Source organism: Alnus glutinosa, chromosome 1 (genome assembly GCF_958979055.1).
Source record: "Alnus glutinosa chromosome 1, dhAlnGlut1.1, whole genome shotgun sequence".
In the NCBI taxonomy this organism is placed as follows: Eukaryota; Viridiplantae; Streptophyta; class Magnoliopsida; order Fagales; family Betulaceae; genus Alnus; species Alnus glutinosa.
Window position 1 is genome coordinate 1,369,624 of NC_084886.1, and position 16,746 is coordinate 1,386,369.

The window sequence follows — 16,746 nt, forward strand, 5'->3', positions numbered from 1 at the left end:
AGCCCAACCCAACCCATACCCTAATGCATGTCCCGCCTCATAAAAGTTTTCTTTGAGACCAGCTAACCACCGACGCTAATGGTACAATATATAGCATTTTGTGTAGCTGAAGAAGAGGCTAATATCGCATCAGTCACGCAGAAGTCCATTTTTTCTTTTTAATTGATACTGGGGAAGGGTTACAAAGGGTAAAAGGAAAATGTCTTTAAGAACTAAAAATTAACAGTACTATATTTTCTGTAGCATGGGTAAGCATTAATTAAGCAATATGGCAGACCTACCTCGATATCAGTTGAGCACAAAAGCCACTAATGGTTTGGTTAAAAGTGTTATTAAGATTGTCTAAGCTAATAAACTAAATACAAAAATTAAGACTTTTAGTTGCATGCATTCCGCCAAAGATGGACAATTCCCTTCGACTTTCATTCGACCTCTTGATGGACGACATCTCCTTCAACCTGCATAATGGCCAATGTTTTCAGAATTACATATATTCTTAACGGAATAAACTAAGTACAAAAGATTAACTTCAACCTACCAAATAAGCGCCATCCTCAACTTCGAAGAACTTGCCCAGATCCATATCATCAACTTTCTTTAGGGCTGAAGGTAGATTTAATTTTATAAAATAAGTCAATAAATTTTTTATGACAAAACTTTTTTCCAAACTAACAACTATTACCTTCTTTATATTCCAAATATTTCTTCTTGCCTTCCCGATAACTTGGATAAATATAGCCTTGTGCAAGATTCGTTCTTATCTAAGTATAACAAAAACAAAAAGAATAGTTAATCTTAAGCATAAACCAAAGTTATATACTAACTAAGAAAAATAAAATTTAGTGACTTATTACCCCAACATAGAGTTCTGCGTCGCCAACTTTGTACCTTCCCAAGTCCAAATAGACTGCTGGAAGCTCAATTTCACCCTTGGGCACCCAAACAACTCTCTCTTTTATCTGTTTTATTAGAGTAAACACTCAATCATGGGCCAAACTAAAATTTTAACTTATATTAGCTTAAACTTGCATCATTAAACTCAAATAAAATTTAACAACTTACATCTTGAATCTCCAACTCCTTTTGCGCAGACATCTCGTAGAATCGAATGAGTAATGTTGCTGTAACCTTCTCGCATTAATAAAAAAATGATAAAAGTGAGAGAGAACAAATCAATACTATTGACATAATAAACAAAAAATAATCATAATCTTCTCAAACTTGTATTTAAAAAAAATAATAGTGTTAATTGTCTCACTTAAAAATTTAAAAATATTTTAAGTTTTTTGAAACATACCTTATCAGGAGTGTCAGGCAGCTGACCGAGCACTTCCAAGTTATATAACAGTCTATTGAATCTAATAATGTCAAAATTTGATATAATACATTACACTTTGTTCAATATAATTTGAGATTCAAGATGCTTAAGATTCAAGATGTTTACCTAAAATCAGAGAGTTCTTCACGATAATTGTTGTATTTAACTCTAACTGAATTGGAAAGGTATATACGTTAGCAGATATGTTTATGAAAGTAAATATGATGTCAATGTCAAGTGATAACATACCTTCGAGTTGTTCCACTAACACATCATCTCTTCGCAATTCTATGAAAAAGCATTTCAGTGCACCCATGCTTATGCACTTTGTCAAATCTAAATGGAAACCCAAAACAAAAGATGAATTAAATATAATTATACCTTGTGAAAAGACTATTTATGAAACACTTAACTAATAAAGAGCATACCATGTGTCCAGCATAATATTAAGGTGTCTCTCAATGTCCTCACCACTTCAACCTCAATAATTGATTTCAATCCATCTGGCATGGTAGTGTAATAATGGATTCCAGCTTCATATTCAAGAACCTCTCAGAAGGAATACAATTTTCAAAATAGATGCTGTCAGAACTAATCTTCTTAACCACTTGCAACCCGCTTTTATTTATGTATATCTCTTCAGTTTCTTCATACTAGCCGTGTTCTTTCAAACATCTAGCATACCTCGCCAAAAAGTCAGCGGGCATGTTCATGTGGCGAAAAATGAAAGCAGGACGACAATTTCCCCTTGCAAGCAAACGCTTAGAATGGACTACTTCAGGCATTGCACGTGCTCGAGTGCTACTTTGTAGTTAGCAGATCTTTAGCATCTCCACAGTCTGTTTGCACCAAAACATCCTTATAACATGGCTTAGCGATAAGGAGTCCATTTAGAATTCCCAGCATCTCCATCCTCACCACATCACCTCTCTGAAAATTCCAGCTTAATTGGCAAGAAATAGGCATGCCATTTTCATCCCGCACACGTACTCCTAATCCTACACAACCTCCTGGAGCCTTTAGCGAGGCATCAGGTGCAGGATACAAATTCTCTTACTTAAGAGAATGGCAAACGGGAAGGGCATCCTGGTATATAGCTAGACATTTTCCTTGGCCTTCAACTATACTCCACCATTAATTACGTTTGTTGTACTATGTAGCTCAAAGAATTTCTAAATTCATGCATATCCAAATTCCTATGCGTGAGAAGTATCATTGGCAAATCTAAAGCTACCACGAAGAAGGGAAAAACATATGGTAAATATCTTAAAAACATTAATTTAAGCTTAATTAGATATCTTGTAATAATATTGGTTTAATCTTAATCAGATATATGTTATTTTGTAATAAATGCAGGACCTGTGAGGGGACAACTATCAAATTGGGATAGACCTCGTCGTGGTGTTGCCATCACCTCGGATGCCTCGCTAAAGGCTCCACGACGAGGTCTATCCCAATTTGATAGTTGTCCCCTCACAGGTCCTGCATTTATTACAAAATAACATATATCTGATTAAGATTAAACCAATATTATTACAAGATATCTAATTAAGCTTAAATTAATGTTTTCAAGATATTTACCATATGTTTTTCCCTTCTTCGTGGTAACTTTAGATTTGCCAATGATACTTCTCACGCATAGGAATTTGGATATGCATGAATTTAGAAATTCTTTGAGCTACATAGTACAACAAACGTAATTAATGGTGGAGTATAGTTGAAGGCCAAGGAAAATGTCTAGCTATATACCAGGATGCCCTTCCCATTTGCCATTCTCTTAAGTAAGAGAATTTGTATCCTGCACCTGGTCACCCAAAATAGTAGAAGCACAGTTATATGTCAGCTTTAAATCCTACAATAATTTTTTTTTCTTCATGAATAAATAGTAGATTAAACTTGCTAGCACTACTAAGTTAATAATCTAAGATCCATTTAGCTAATTTTGAGTTAGCTATTGGAATTCTATTGCCACATTTGAACATTCAATGAGATGAAGGAAGACACGAAGAAGAAAATAAAACTTTAAAACATGGCCTTTTTAGCTCCCGGAAAACTGGCTCTTTGTGGAATATGAAGGTTTCCTATTTTTTTTTATAAGTGAATATGAAGGTTTCCTATTGTGATCATCATCATCATAATCATTATTAGACAGGAGGTCAATTTTTACAAAATCTAATATAAGCTTGCTAGTGCCTCATAATTGCATGTCATGTCTTATTGCCAGTCTTAATGTTGCATAGTAACTAATTTTCTTAACGTTGCGTAGTAGCTAATTTTCTTAGAATTACTGTTGTCTCTTGATGAAAATTTAAATTTTGGAAAAGAGAATTAGGACTTACTTTTTTTTTTTTGAAAGGTTGTGGATTTTAGTTTAGAGTTTGTTGATGCCAATTTGTTGTGCTAACATATAGGTTTCTGAATGAATGATCACATGGCATTCTTTTAGTTGATTGTGCCAATAAGCTCTAGCTGAAATTATACCTCCCTTTTTAAGGTCAAGTTGGGAGTGATGTCTACAATCTGAGACCAACCATTTGCATGTTTAATTTATCAAAACCTTTTTGTGTCATTTGATCATTGATAGAAAGGATTCATCTCTAACAAAATCTTACAGTGAGGTTGAATATACACCGTACATATTTAACAGCTCGGGCTTGGTTTCTCTCTTTCTTTATGCTCTTTTGTCTTGTTTGTTGTTCTTCTCCTAGGTCCAAGAATGCGGATTCGATAGTCTGTTTTAACTACCATAGAAACTATCATGTGAGAGCATTTCCTAGTGAGCTCAACAAAACAAGTTTTTAGCCAGATTTTGTCAAGCTCCTTCAGAATACCACCCGCAGCGAGCTCGTCATTGTTACAGTAAATTTGCCTCGTGTCAGAATCCTTCGCTACTTCTAGCGAACAACATACTACAGAAAATCAGCCCTATACCGACCCTTATTTGTTGGCACTTATATTAAAATACTGGCGCTTGTTTTGTTACTAACACTCAAAACAGACGAGAAAGAGGTGGTAATGGAGCTAGCAGATTCGTGGAAGAAAGAGGGAGAATCTTGAGGGAAAGGGAGGAAATCTTTGGGAAAAGAAACGGATATTACTATGGTTGTGGCTATAGTTTGCTCAAGATCTGAGAGTGGGAATCCATGAGATTCAGTTTGATCATATTGCTCTCTCTCTCTCTCTCTTTAGGAGCGAGTTTGTGAGGTTGATTGGGCAGCTAGGTTTGTGAATTTCAGGAGTTGAGTTTGGTTGAAGGATTTTAGCTTCGAGTTTTTGTGGGGGTATTTTGGGTGGTTGGGATTGTGAATTGCAAGGAATTAATTTTGTTTAAGCTTGAATTTTGTAGTTTTAGTTTTTGTGCAGTGTGCGTTTGTGGGGTTGATTGGGCGGCTGGATTTGTGAATTTCAGGGATTGAGTTTGGTTTAAGCTTCAATTTGTGTTTCTAGTTTGTGTATGAAAATGGTTTCGGACAGGCCATGATTTGAGAGTTTCGCATTGATTGTTCGATTGTGAAAATTCATTTTCGTAAAAATGATTTCATTTTGTTTCAGGTTTAGGTAGGCTATGAATTGTTAGGTTTGTTTGTTAAAATAAAATTAAAGAAGGAATAAAGAAGAGATTTAAATGGAATAGAGAAAGATAATAGAGAGTTGAATGTGTAGTGCTTTTGAAAAGTAGCTAGCTAAACTAGAACTCACTTTTTCTAGTCAAATTTTAGCTAGGGAATAGCTAGTTCACTAGTAATGCTCTAGTTGCACGTCTATCTTAATTTATTTTTTACATTTTAAACCTTCGATGTAAACCATCAAAGTGATGTGTTATGTAAGATTATTTGTATTGCAATGTGATTTAGTGCATTGATTGAGCTTTATTCAATTTCATTTCGTTTTGTTCTATTATTGACTGGTGAAATTCTAAATCTTGAAGGATCTTAACTTTTGTGCGAATGCAAAGAATTAGGGGCTATTATCCACAACAATGGAAAAATATGACTGTTGGAATAAAGAATAAAGAAATAATAAAGACAAAAAAGTATTTAAATGAAGTAGAGAAAGATTTAGAAAGTTTGACGTGAGGTATTTTTGGGATGTTGCTAGTTAAAATGGCAAAAATGGGTTTTCTAACTAAAATTTATCTAAAGTTTGGTAAGTTCATTAGGAATGCTCTTTGGGCACTATTTACTGTTTTATGTTTGGATTGTAGTATCATTTGCTGTAATCAGCAGGTAGATGAGTTTGTTGTAGTTGTCAATCGTTTGTCAAACTGTAAGATACACCATCAAAGCAGAAATTGGACTTCAACCCAAAATTCTGGGACAAACATGTGTCATGAAAGCAATGTTTTCTCCCCCTTGGTGATATAGGAAAATGAGATGAAGACAAGAAGAATAAGGAAGACCATGGTAATGATAAAAAAAAAAAAAAAAAAAAAAAAAAAAAAAAAAAAAGAAGAAAGAAAGAAAGAAAGAAAAAAAAAAGTAACGAATCTTTAAACTTTTGTTTGTTTGTCATTTAACCATACACAATTCATAATTGTTCCCTACTAATCACTTTTTCCTCCATATCGGGCATCTTACCCAATCAAATTTCAGCTTAGTAAAGCATGAAGTCCCTTCCATAGGGTAGTTAAAGTCACCATTTAGAACAATCCTCCAAACCAATTTATAAAACAATGTTATGCCCTAAAAACATCCAATTAGTAGAGCAAGTACCCCACCTGTTAAAGATTTAAGGATCATATTATTTGTTTTAACTCATCCATTGGGGACAATATCATGAGGCACAGCTACAATTGTCTAGGGTGGCAACAATGACGGCTGCCATTATTGTTCAAGTTAGATACAATATAAAGACAGTGAAAGAATATAAACCTAGATGTTGAGAGTGAGAGAGAGAGGGTGAAACAAGAGTGAATCACAAATAGTTAGAAAAATGGGAAAAGGATTTGAGTTTGAGTTCAAGGAAAAGACCGGCTACGATGCGGTAAATGATTTTACCCATTTCACAATTTACATCTATACCTATCAAAAGCATTATCATACCAAAGGGCAGTGAAGATGACAGATTTTTCCAAAATTTGGATGTCCATAAATTCATCTTGTGTCACTAATAATAAAGAAATACAAAATAAGCCCAAGATTTTTTCCTTGTTTTAATCACAGATGGGGGGGGGGGGGGGGGGGGGGACCAACAAAATATATGAATTGAGACACTAAACACTTCTATTGCATTCAGAATCTCTAACATCAGCACATCTCAGGTTAGATGCTAAAATATATGTGTGCGCGCTTAACGATAAATATGTAATAGTTGTTGAGTAGGTGCAGGAGATCATAATATCATGAGGGCTGTCATTCCATGAACATTAAGAGAAACTGTAAGGGGCTGAATGTATAATTACTAAGAGGGAGAAAATGCAGTAAGTTCGCAACAGAAATTAAAATGATAGGAGCTACGTACCTTGCAGTACCCTTGGGTCTTTTCTTTTTCTTTTCTTTTTTGCCTTCTCTTGAGCTTTAGCATAGGATGATGAAGTGATGGCTGCAGTTGAGGAAGAAGAAGTGACGGGCAGCTGGGGCTGTTGGGAGCTAGGTCAAGGACCAATTCATCTTTACGGGTCCTGCATTGACAGCCCTATGGTTCATCCTGGAGGCCCATAATCATAGTTCATCCTTCTCTTGAGCTTTTGTGTCTTCCCTTAAATTAGTTTTTCAATTGTAGTTGGTGTTCCATTGAATCAGAGTTATAACAATTCCCTTTAACGGTCTTATATCTAGGAAAAAGAATAGAGGCACTAATGTGATGAGACTCTGTCCAAGCCCAACTGGTCGATTCTTAGTGGCTACTTACTGGCCCGCCCATTCCAAGCTGAGAGTTGATCCCCATGGCTTGGGCGAAGCTCTGGGTCACGTGGTTCCTAGAGTGGAAGGGTGTGGAGGGCTATGCGTGAGGCTGGTTTCACAGAGCAGCGAGTACTTCCCGCTCCTGGTAGTGGAAGGATACCGGGTCAGTGCCACCTGGATCCAACAAATTACTTATCAAAAAAAAAAAAAAAAAAAAAGAAGAAGAAAAGAATAGTTTTGTCTATTATATCACAACCAGTACATTTTAAGTTATATTTGGGACCTTAGAAACGCAAGTATTCAATGTCTTTCAAATTTGAAGTATATCCATATAGACCAACTAACCAAATATATTTATTCGTATTAATTAAGGGATAAATCAAATTTCATTCTTAGGTTTTCATGCGATTTTAATTTAGCCTTTTGGTTTTTAATTTCAACAATTAGGTGCCTAGGCTATTCACTATGGCATACCAATGGAGGGATCTATTTGAAAAAGAAAAACCAAGGATCAATTGCTGAAATTGAAAATTCAAAAATTAAATTGAAATCACATGAAAATCTAGGAATTAATTTTTTTGGTTCTTAAATAATTAAACAAAAAACAAAACAATAGAGCACATGTCACTCGAATACGCACAACTCTCGCCATTTATTATTACGGCATGCTAAGTAGTCCATCCCGGTCCTATGGGCTCTCAAACCCACAGGGTTCATCCTGAGGCCCATAACCTCGGAGTCCCTCCCATTTGTCTTTCTTGTTTGCGTCAGATTGCACCTATTGTTTAGATATAGGCAGGTCTCAGAAATCAAGGCAGGGCTCTATCACTCGCTTTTCCATACCAAAATCATAGATATAGGCTGAATCATGCACCTATTGTTTAGGACATGAAGTCATCATTTCTTTTTATATATATATATATATAAGTGACATAAAGTCATAATTTCTTATTGGGAAAAGTACACATAATCCCTTCCAAATTACCACTTCATTGACAATGTTCCTTCAAAGTACCAATTGCGTCAATTTACCCCTCCTAAACTACCGAAAAATGTCGATGTCCCCTTAATGACAAGAATACCCCTCATAAATTTTTAATTTTTTTTTAAAAAAAAATCTTAAATAACAGAAAGTTATACCAAAAAAATAAAAATAAAATAAGTTTTTCTTTTTTTTTCAGTTATTTTTTCTTTTAAAAAAAAAATTGGTCTTTTTACGTTTTTTATTTTAAAAAATCGTAAAAAAAAGTTTAGGGTCATTTTCATCTTTTTGTTGGTCTTAAGGGGACATTAACATTTTTGGTAGTTTGAGAAGGATATTGACACAATTAGTAGTTTAAAGGGACATTGACAATAAGGTGGTAGTTTGAGGGGATTATGTGTATTTTTCCCTTTCTTTTTTCTTTTTTCTTTTTTCTTTTCCTCAGCATTTGTCATTTGTCCAACTTTCTCCTTTAGTCAATCATACATGCTGGTCTCTTCACAATATTCGTTCATGCCTTTGTTCTCTATTCTAGATTATCTTCTAATATCAAATGTAAAAGATGTTCATAGATAAAAATTGTGGAAACTTTACAAAATTCCCTTGAACTTCTATTTGTTTTCAAATGACTTTTCTAAAGTTCAAAAACTCTCAATTTCATCATTCGAACTTCTAATTTGATGCAATATCACCCTTCGTTAGGGTTTGACGGCCCCCTTGAAAAAGATGAAATTATCCTCATGATTATTTAAAAAAAAAAGACATATTGGTTATGGATACCCGTGGGTCTACGATTGAGGGTCTGGTGATGACCCATGCTGGGTCATAAGGTGACTCAGTCGGGTCACCTTGGCGCGGGTCTAGTCACCCACGGTAGGGTCACCTTGAAAATGACGAAAATATCCTCATGAATTTTTTTTTCATTTTTATTTTAAAAAATATATATTGGGTATGGATACCCGTGGGTCTAAGGTTTGACCCACGCTGGGTCATAAGGTGACCCAGCCGTGTGTCACCTTGGCATGGGTCTAGTGACCCACGGGCCACGGCGGGGTCACTGCCAGACCAACCCAACGCTAGTCTTGTGTTTTTTTTAAAAAAAATAAAATTCGATGGTATTAGCTATGTCTATTTTATTTGGGCATTACTATCCTATCACCTACCGCAGGGAATCGCTAAGGATGAGCTAGACGACGAAAAACCGTAGACGCTCTCTCAATGCCAATTGAGTCATAGCCTGACCCAGGCCTCGTGGAGTCCAATGTAGCTAATACTAATCAGAAATGAGTGATTCTCGTTACGGGATTCAAACTCACACCCTAGTGCTTGCCTAACCTCACGGGAATTCTTTTAAGACCACTAAACCACCACCACCAGTGGTGAGAGAAAGAGAATTAGCTCCATCTATATCACTATTGTAACAATTAAATTGTATTTGTGACCTTATAATCCTATCATACGCATCCCCTTCCTTTTAAACTTAAAGTATATGCATATAGACCGACCAATTGTCTAGGTATATCTATTTGTACTAAATTACTATACAAAAAAAAATAAAATAAAAAAATAACACCAAATTCAATTATAAAATTTCATTGAGTTTCATACCGTTTGTGCTGCATCCAGACGAAATCAGTATTCACTCCTAGAGTTCATCCTTTATCATCCCATAAGCTCTCCATCTCCTTCTGTCTATCTTGCTGCCTTGTCTCTAGATTTTGCGTCATCCCCTTATAGTTTAGGGGTCGGGATCTCCTATAATTGTGGATCTCTATTATTTGAGAGTGAAAGCCAGGGAGTCCACACTCCTGCTCGACAGGAGATCTCCTCTCACAACCCGTGCTATTATCCTCTCCTCTCGTTGACAGAAAATTGCAAGAGATCCGAATCCAACCCTTGCCCCCTAGAGCCTTGATCTTCCGCCATCTGCCCACGACCAATGTCAGACCGTGGCTGCAAAAAATTTCCAGAAACGGAATATCAATATTATTTCTTTCTCGGAAGCAAAGAAAATATTAATTCTAGTTTCAAGCAAAAGGACAAAACGTAAGACAATAATAGATCTGATACCAGGCTGCTATAGCAAATGATAGATCTGACATCAAATCTGGTTTAAGCAAAAAGCGGTGCACGGTGAGGAAGTTCCAATGAAAGACTGGTGGCAGACCGGAGGGGAAGGAGGCGCGTGAAGCTGACGAAGGTATTTAGGCGTAGACGCTTAGGATTCTCGATCACGATGATGAATAATATAAGAAAAGGAACTTATTAGAGATCCTCACGCGTAGACCTAGAGGCTAGAGCTTTGTTTTTGTTTTTGTTTTTGTTTTTGTTTTTGTTTTTATTTTTTTCTTTTTCTTCTATCTTTTTAACTATTAAGGGGAAGAACAAAAATGAATGGATGTTTACGGTTTTGCCCTTACCGCTTTTCCTGCCAATTGGGTGCACACATAACGACGTATTACGTAATTAATTAATTTTGGAGTCTTGGACGGTCCAAGCGGGTGCCCTAGCTTCCTCTTCCAACTTCCAAGAGGGGGAGGCAGTAGGGGTCGCCGTCGACCACCATCGGACTTCCAGTCTTCCAGAAGTAGTCCGGGCATCGTTCCATGAGCGAGCCGCATGCGCCGTGCTCGTCAAACCCCACCTTAGTAGACCTTAATCTAGAAAGACAAAGTCAGAGAAAGTAACGGAGATTCTTCGCAGATCGAGTACTGCTATATATACTATAAATCTTGAATGGAACTACCAATCACAGAGATTAGAGAATTACCGGAGGACCATATACACGGCAGGATCAGGAACGAAATCTGTACAGAAAAACCTTGGTCTAGACAGACAAATCTCCCGCGGAAAGAGAGAGACTCTTCAGTCTTCACATACGTACGGCTATATATGCCGGAGACCATATACAACGGCAAAAACGAAGCTGAAGCTGGTAGGGTATGAACAAAGCCTGTATCGAAAACGAACGCCTGGCTGCAGAGAAAATACCCAGGCTTGCAAACCTCAAATCCTTGAAATTCTACTGCGCCACAATAACAGGATAAATCTGAATATTGCCATTACTGCTTCTCTTTTCTTTTCTTTTCTTATATCTTGTTTTCTTCACCTACACCCTCTTTTTGGCAATCAGCCAATCACTACCTTTCTCCGTTTTTTAGAGACCAACCTCTTCAGAACAACCTGTATCCGACTCAGCACTTTAACTATCCACTGGTTGCATTTAAACATTCTTTTTCAAGGATTTCTTTATTCTTTCTACAACAATCATGTCTTTGAAACAACAATTCCATTTTTACATACCATCAAGATACCCGATTCACATTTAAACCAAGCAAAAACCTCAATCACAAAAAGCGCAGTAATTTCAAAGAAATCCCCTCTCAGGAATTACTATAAGCATAAGAACCCACAAGAAACAACAATTCCAACAAAACCCAGAAACAAAAACTTCAAACTGTGATAAAAAGTTCAAAATAAAGAAAACCTTTGAGGCAGAAAAAGAATACCCAGCTGAAAAATCAAACCTTTACCAAAAAAAAAAATGAAATTTTCCATACAAAATTTGTTACCGGTGCAGCTGAAGTGCAAATCAGCGATTAAAAGACCGGGGTCTGTATATTCTATACTCTATATATGCACACAGAGAGACAGAGACTAGAGAGAGAGTGTGTGGTACCGAAGCAAGTGACAGAAGCAAGCGACAAATGAGTTGGCTGGAGGCTGCCGGAGAAGCGGGCGGCGGAGCTGGAAACGGCGACGGAGTATCGGTGGTGAGGCGCAACGGCACTCTCAGTCTCTCTCCCTCTCTCTCACGAGTTCGTCTATACGGAGGACGAGGGTCAGTGGCTGAAGCTCCTGGGCGGCGAAGAGCGGCGGTCGTCGATGGGTGGCGTTGGGCGGCGGTCGATTCGTTGGACGGTGGAGATGTACGGTGGAGAGGGGAAGATTTGGGAAATGGCCGGAGCTGGTGGGCGGCGAAGAGCGGTGGACGGCAAACTTCAGTGGTCGTGGGCGGTGGAGTGGGGTGAGTTTTGGAGAGGATTTTGAAATTTTGGGATGAAAATTTTCTGAAAATGGGGGGAAGGAAAGGGCATATGAGTATTCTATATTTTGAGGAATTTTCGTTTTTTTTTTTTTAATCAAAAAGTAAAAAAAAAAAAAAATATATATATATATATATATATATATATATATATATATATATATATATATAAAGAATGTGCCACGTAGGACGAGGGTCTGACCCAGACCCTCGTCCTACGTATAGACAAACTCTTCTTTTTAATCTTTTAGATTTCACAAATCGAGATCTAAGCTTTAAAAACATCTTATATGGGCGGGCTGTAGACTCATTAGTTTAGAATGAAATCCATCAACTTCTGTGTATGTCTCTTAGTTTCTCCAATTCCCTCAAAAGCTAGTTATGATGAGCCAAATTATATGAATTCTCTTGTTAGTACTCTTAATTTTCATCATGGGCTGCAACTAATTTTGCTTGCTGCATTTTTGCTCAACTTTCACCTTTGAGATGTTCATCCAGAGTTGTGGGGTGTTAGTTGTCTCCATACATTGAGTGTATCCTGTATATGTACCGAAAGTTGGTTAAAAGTGTATTACAAAATTCATTGCCCTTCTAAATAGTTCATACAAAAATCAAGCTGCTAATAGATAGATCATAGATCCTATTGTAACGTTCTCCAGCATGGAGAGTAGGTTGACGAAGAATGTGAAAACTGAAAACCCCATTTCGTTATAAAGTTTTTCCTCGTTTTACAATTTTCCAGCCACACACTATTTCGGGGTACATCTTCTTTTTTCTTTTTTTTTCTTTTTCTTTTTTTTTTTGTCTCAAGAATGCCAGAAAACTATAAGAATTATTTCGTAACTTTTCGTATGAGCTAATTTGACAAATATTTTTGAAAACATTTTCAAGATTACATACAAAAAACAAAAAATAACTAATTATTTTGGGAAAAAAAAATTAACTGAAAATATTTTACGACCTTAAAAAGGAGATAAACCTTCAACACAATTGAGCTAATCCGGTCGCCGGGTAGAAGTACGACTCTTCTTCGGCCAGCCCCCAACTTGGGCTTTTTTTTTTTTTTTTTTTTTTAAGTAACTTGGGCTTAAATGTTAGCTAATATAGAATAAGCCCGACTCAGAGGCCAAAATGTCTCAGGCCACCTTTGCAAAGAATTATTTAGTGATTGTTACATCTAATATAGTGTCACGTAGGGTATGTTACCATGTTATTTTAAGAATTTTAAATAACGTGACATTATGGTAGGATCATTTATAATTATTTTTTTGAATTTAAAAAAATTCGGATAGGTAATTATGAAAGACCATTTATATGAAAGACCATTTATAAGACCCACCTGACCGAATAAGTAATTGAACAATACAATTTTTATTTGGTCAAATAGGTCTCATAAATAATTTTTCACAATTACCGGTCTAAATTATCTTAAATTCGAATAAATAATTATAAATAATATTGATCCCCCAACATAACTATGACATGAATCTCTCCCCTTCACTCCAAATGGAGAGGATCGTTATCTAGGAAAGACAGTCCACAAAACATATAGTGGCTCTGTGGCTGACTGCTAATAAATTTGCAACACTACCGCACCCAATGACAGAGGCCCTCAATTTAAAAAAAGGTTGCTAATTACGGAACACATAGCAAATTAAGATAATGTAACAGCGAGTCATCAAAAACAACATGATGCAAAGACAATCGAGTATTGAAGTCCTAAAAGGTCGCGATTAGAACAACCAAGAAAAAGGAAGCTTCGCTAGTACTCGTGTTAGGTGAAACTTCATCATCCTCGTGTGTCAAAGGTAGCGGCAGACCCAGACCCAGACCCAACTGGGAAAGCAAAGAGAAAGAAGATGGTTATAGCAGTCGCCATCAGCCCAGCCGAATTGGGTCCAAGCCCAGATCCAATACGGACACCCTTAGCTGTCTCGTTTGACGATGATGCTCCTGTCGTTGGAGTGGGTGTTCCTGATGAAGAAGCATTTGTAAATATTGCAGCGTCTGGGCTGCTAGGAGATAGTCCTAGCAGACCTGTCCAAAGAAAAAGGTACAATGCAAAGTAATTAGCATACCAAAATAAAGAAAATAATTCATCTAAAAAAAAAAAGAAAAATCTTAAAAGCAAAGTGACTCTAGAGTCTAGACTCCTTACCAGCAAAGTGAACATATAACTGGAAAGCAATATATATAGAGATTAGAGAGTACTATCTTTCTTCATTTTGCTTTAGTAAAGACTAAAGAGAAAGCAAGAGCAACAAAAGCTCAAAATTAGGATTGGAACTTCTTTATCTTCTTATGCTTTTACACCAGGCCAAAAGAGAATGAAGACAAGGAACTACTTAAAGCACAAATTAAAGTTATTGCCACCTACCCAGAAACCAAAAACATGTAGCAAGCAAAGCTACGGCAACTTTTTCTTTACAAATTAAGGTGACGGTCCATAATAATTAAAAGTGTATAACCAACAAGTCGCTAACTAATTAAATTGCCAAAGTCAAAAATTTTAAATCATTTAATAAAAACTGTATTATTCCTAGCATTGATTAGGCTGCCATCTATATGGTGTCCACTTGATTCTGAACAAGTTGAGATATGGTGGCCGGTGGGGTTGAGATTTTGAGGTCACCTTCTAAAACTTGATATTCTTTCTACCTGTGGAAATTTCAAATTTCAGCTCTCCTTTGCATTATCTATAGTTATTGCATAATTAACCATCGGCCCAACAAGTTGCCAATAAATTAGGTAAGTCATTATAGTAGAGAATAAGTGCGCCCCTTACCATTAAATGTAATGTCCCTAACCACCCAACGTTACTATACTGTCCTCAATTGAATGAGGAAAGGAGACAGATAGACAATAACTTACTTCTTAATTAAGGCAGATAGGACTATTCATTTTTCTGAGTTTGACTGGCACAAATTTGATGGTTGATTTAAAACTTAGTTGGAGATGTGTGTACAAATATCATTTCTCAATTAATAATTCAGACCATTGTGATTAATTGTGGAAGAACTACCGCCACTAGTTGTGCAATTTACTTGCAAGTAAAATTTCTCTGGCACCAGCATGCATTCCTGGGATATATATAGTAAAGAGGGGTGCGAAGCCCTCAAGGGCCATCAGCCATGGCCATAGAAGAGCCACCACATATAATATTAATTAAATATTCTAACAGAACTTACCACCCGAACTGATGTGAGTGGAATAAACAAAGTTAATATAGTTAATATACATAAGCGAACCTAAACCCATTATTTTGAGTTTTTGGGTTAAAGTGGTTTCTAAACATGTATATTAATGTACTCTTGATAAGCCCTCTAGGTGGTTCTCTCGCAGACAAATTGACATAGAGCTATAGTTTAGGTTTCCCTTAAACTAGCGTATTGGTCCTTATCATGTTTAGTTTGGCTCTAGTAAAGACCATAGATGGCTCTTATAACAAAGTTGCGTTTGGTGATTTATAATTAGTGCAACACTTGTACGCACGACACTTTTAAATTTACATTTATAAATGATTATGCACAAGGATGAGTTAGGTCAATGCGAAAGAAACTTGAAGATTTGCTGTGAGTGCATGTTGAGTGTTAGTCCCATGTTGAGGAAAAAGAAAAAATAAACAACAAAATAGTTGAATATGAGTTCACCCAATCCTAGAGACATGATTCCATGGTCAGGACTTTATGTTGTTGCATCTAACATTGTAGATGATTTTATCGTGTACAAAAAACAACATTAAAACTTGATCATAAAAGGATGTTATTCTAATCCCAGGAAATGGGTTGGAAGACTGTGAGAGTCCAAACATTAATATTAATGCGTTCTTGGACAAAGGACTAATTGCAGCTAATTAAATTGGCAGCAGAAACTCGAAATCACCTGATCTGACACCAGTTAGCCTACTTATGTTAGCAAAAGCCCTTTAACATTTTACTCTAACACCGGGATTACTCCCACCTTTTCTAAGGACAAACTAACTATCAACTATGTGTTGCATCCACAGCAGAACAGAACAGAAGTTAATAATTTTTGACAGCTAAACGTGAACTTGACATTAAGAACGAGAGAGAGAGAACTTACTGGGGCAATTACTAATGCTAGCGTTTTTTAGGCTGCATGCAGTAGGTAGCTGAAGCAGCCTAGACTCCTTGATACCCAAACCCTTGATCTCCTGGCTACCGTTGTGAGTCTGCTGGATAAAGTAACACAAGCACACCGGATTATTGTCCCTTATTTCCTTCACAGCAGTGCAGCAATCCTTCGTCGGTGTATTCGCAGCCCCCGTCGCGTAGTTCAGGCACGAAGACACCTTCTGCAAATCATTGGTACACTTATCTGCCACACTTGCTGCACCAACCTTACAAACCAAACCGCAGAAAAAAAAGATAAAGAAGAACAAGAAGAAGGTGATGAGATGGGACTGGGCTTTCATTATGCTCATCCTCTTGGGTTTCTTTTGTCTTTGGTTTGAACACTTCAAAATCTCCAACAGGGCTTTGCTATATAATAACGGGCGTAGGAGATGATGAACAATTTAATTTTTATTTAGTGAGAT

At 36.6% G+C, this 16,746-nt stretch overlaps 2 protein-coding genes across 5 annotated transcripts; both read right to left on the reverse strand.

Annotated features, from left to right (window-relative positions):
• Positions 1 to 133: 133 nt before the first annotated feature.
• Positions 134 to 10,460, reverse strand: LOC133864519 (uncharacterized). 4 transcript variants are annotated; one of them, XM_062300896.1, is made up of 12 exons: positions 10,214 to 10,460; positions 9,752 to 10,096; positions 6,779 to 7,335; positions 1,747 to 2,316; positions 1,568 to 1,654; positions 1,445 to 1,490; positions 1,298 to 1,358; positions 1,063 to 1,128; positions 855 to 959; positions 683 to 761; positions 539 to 603; positions 190 to 458 (listed from the first exon to the last, which is right to left on the reverse strand). In XM_062300896.1, the coding sequence occupies exons 4-12, from the start codon at positions 1,826 to 1,828 to the stop codon at positions 423 to 425; spliced, it is 627 nt and encodes a 208-aa protein (XP_062156880.1). In that variant the 5' UTR covers positions 1,829 to 2,316; positions 6,779 to 7,335; positions 9,752 to 10,096; positions 10,214 to 10,460; the 3' UTR covers positions 190 to 422. The 4 variants fall into 4 exon arrangements, with proteins under 4 accessions (XP_062156888.1, XP_062156880.1, XP_062156871.1 ...); XM_062300887.1 differs by having other exon boundaries at positions 1,747 to 2,328; XM_062300880.1 differs by having other exon boundaries at positions 1,747 to 2,335.
• Positions 10,461 to 13,800: 3,340 nt separating this feature from the next.
• On the reverse strand, positions 13,801 to 16,746 carry LOC133858422 (non-specific lipid transfer protein GPI-anchored 1). Its single transcript, XM_062293892.1, has 2 exons — positions 16,272 to 16,746; positions 13,801 to 14,225 (listed from the first exon to the last, which is right to left on the reverse strand). The coding sequence occupies exons 1-2, from the start codon at positions 16,630 to 16,632 to the stop codon at positions 13,978 to 13,980; spliced, it is 609 nt and encodes a 202-aa protein (XP_062149876.1). The 5' UTR covers positions 16,633 to 16,746; the 3' UTR covers positions 13,801 to 13,977.

What these genes read in the sequence shown, in the direction of transcription:
- LOC133864519 (XM_062300896.1), bottom strand. Translation starts at nt 1,828, where the DNA reads ATGCCAGATGGATTGAAATCAATTATTGAGGTTGAAGTGGTGAGGACA. An exon ending in AATATTATGCTGGACACATG is followed by an intron (nt 1,655 to 1,746) that starts GTATGCTCTTTA and finishes GTTTCCATTTAG; the next exon opens with ATTTGACAAAGTGCATAAGC. An exon ending in ATATTTGGAATATAAAGAAG is followed by an intron (nt 604 to 682) that starts GTAATAGTTGTT and finishes ATCTACCTTCAG; the next exon opens with CCCTAAAGAAAGTTGATGAT.
- LOC133858422 (XM_062293892.1), bottom strand. Translation starts at nt 16,632, where the DNA reads ATGAGCATAATGAAAGCCCAGTCCCATCTCATCACCTTCTTCTTGTTC. An exon ending in TAGCATTAGTAATTGCCCCA is followed by an intron (nt 14,226 to 16,271) that starts GTAAGTTCTCTC and finishes TTCTTTGGACAG; the next exon opens with GTCTGCTAGGACTATCTCCT.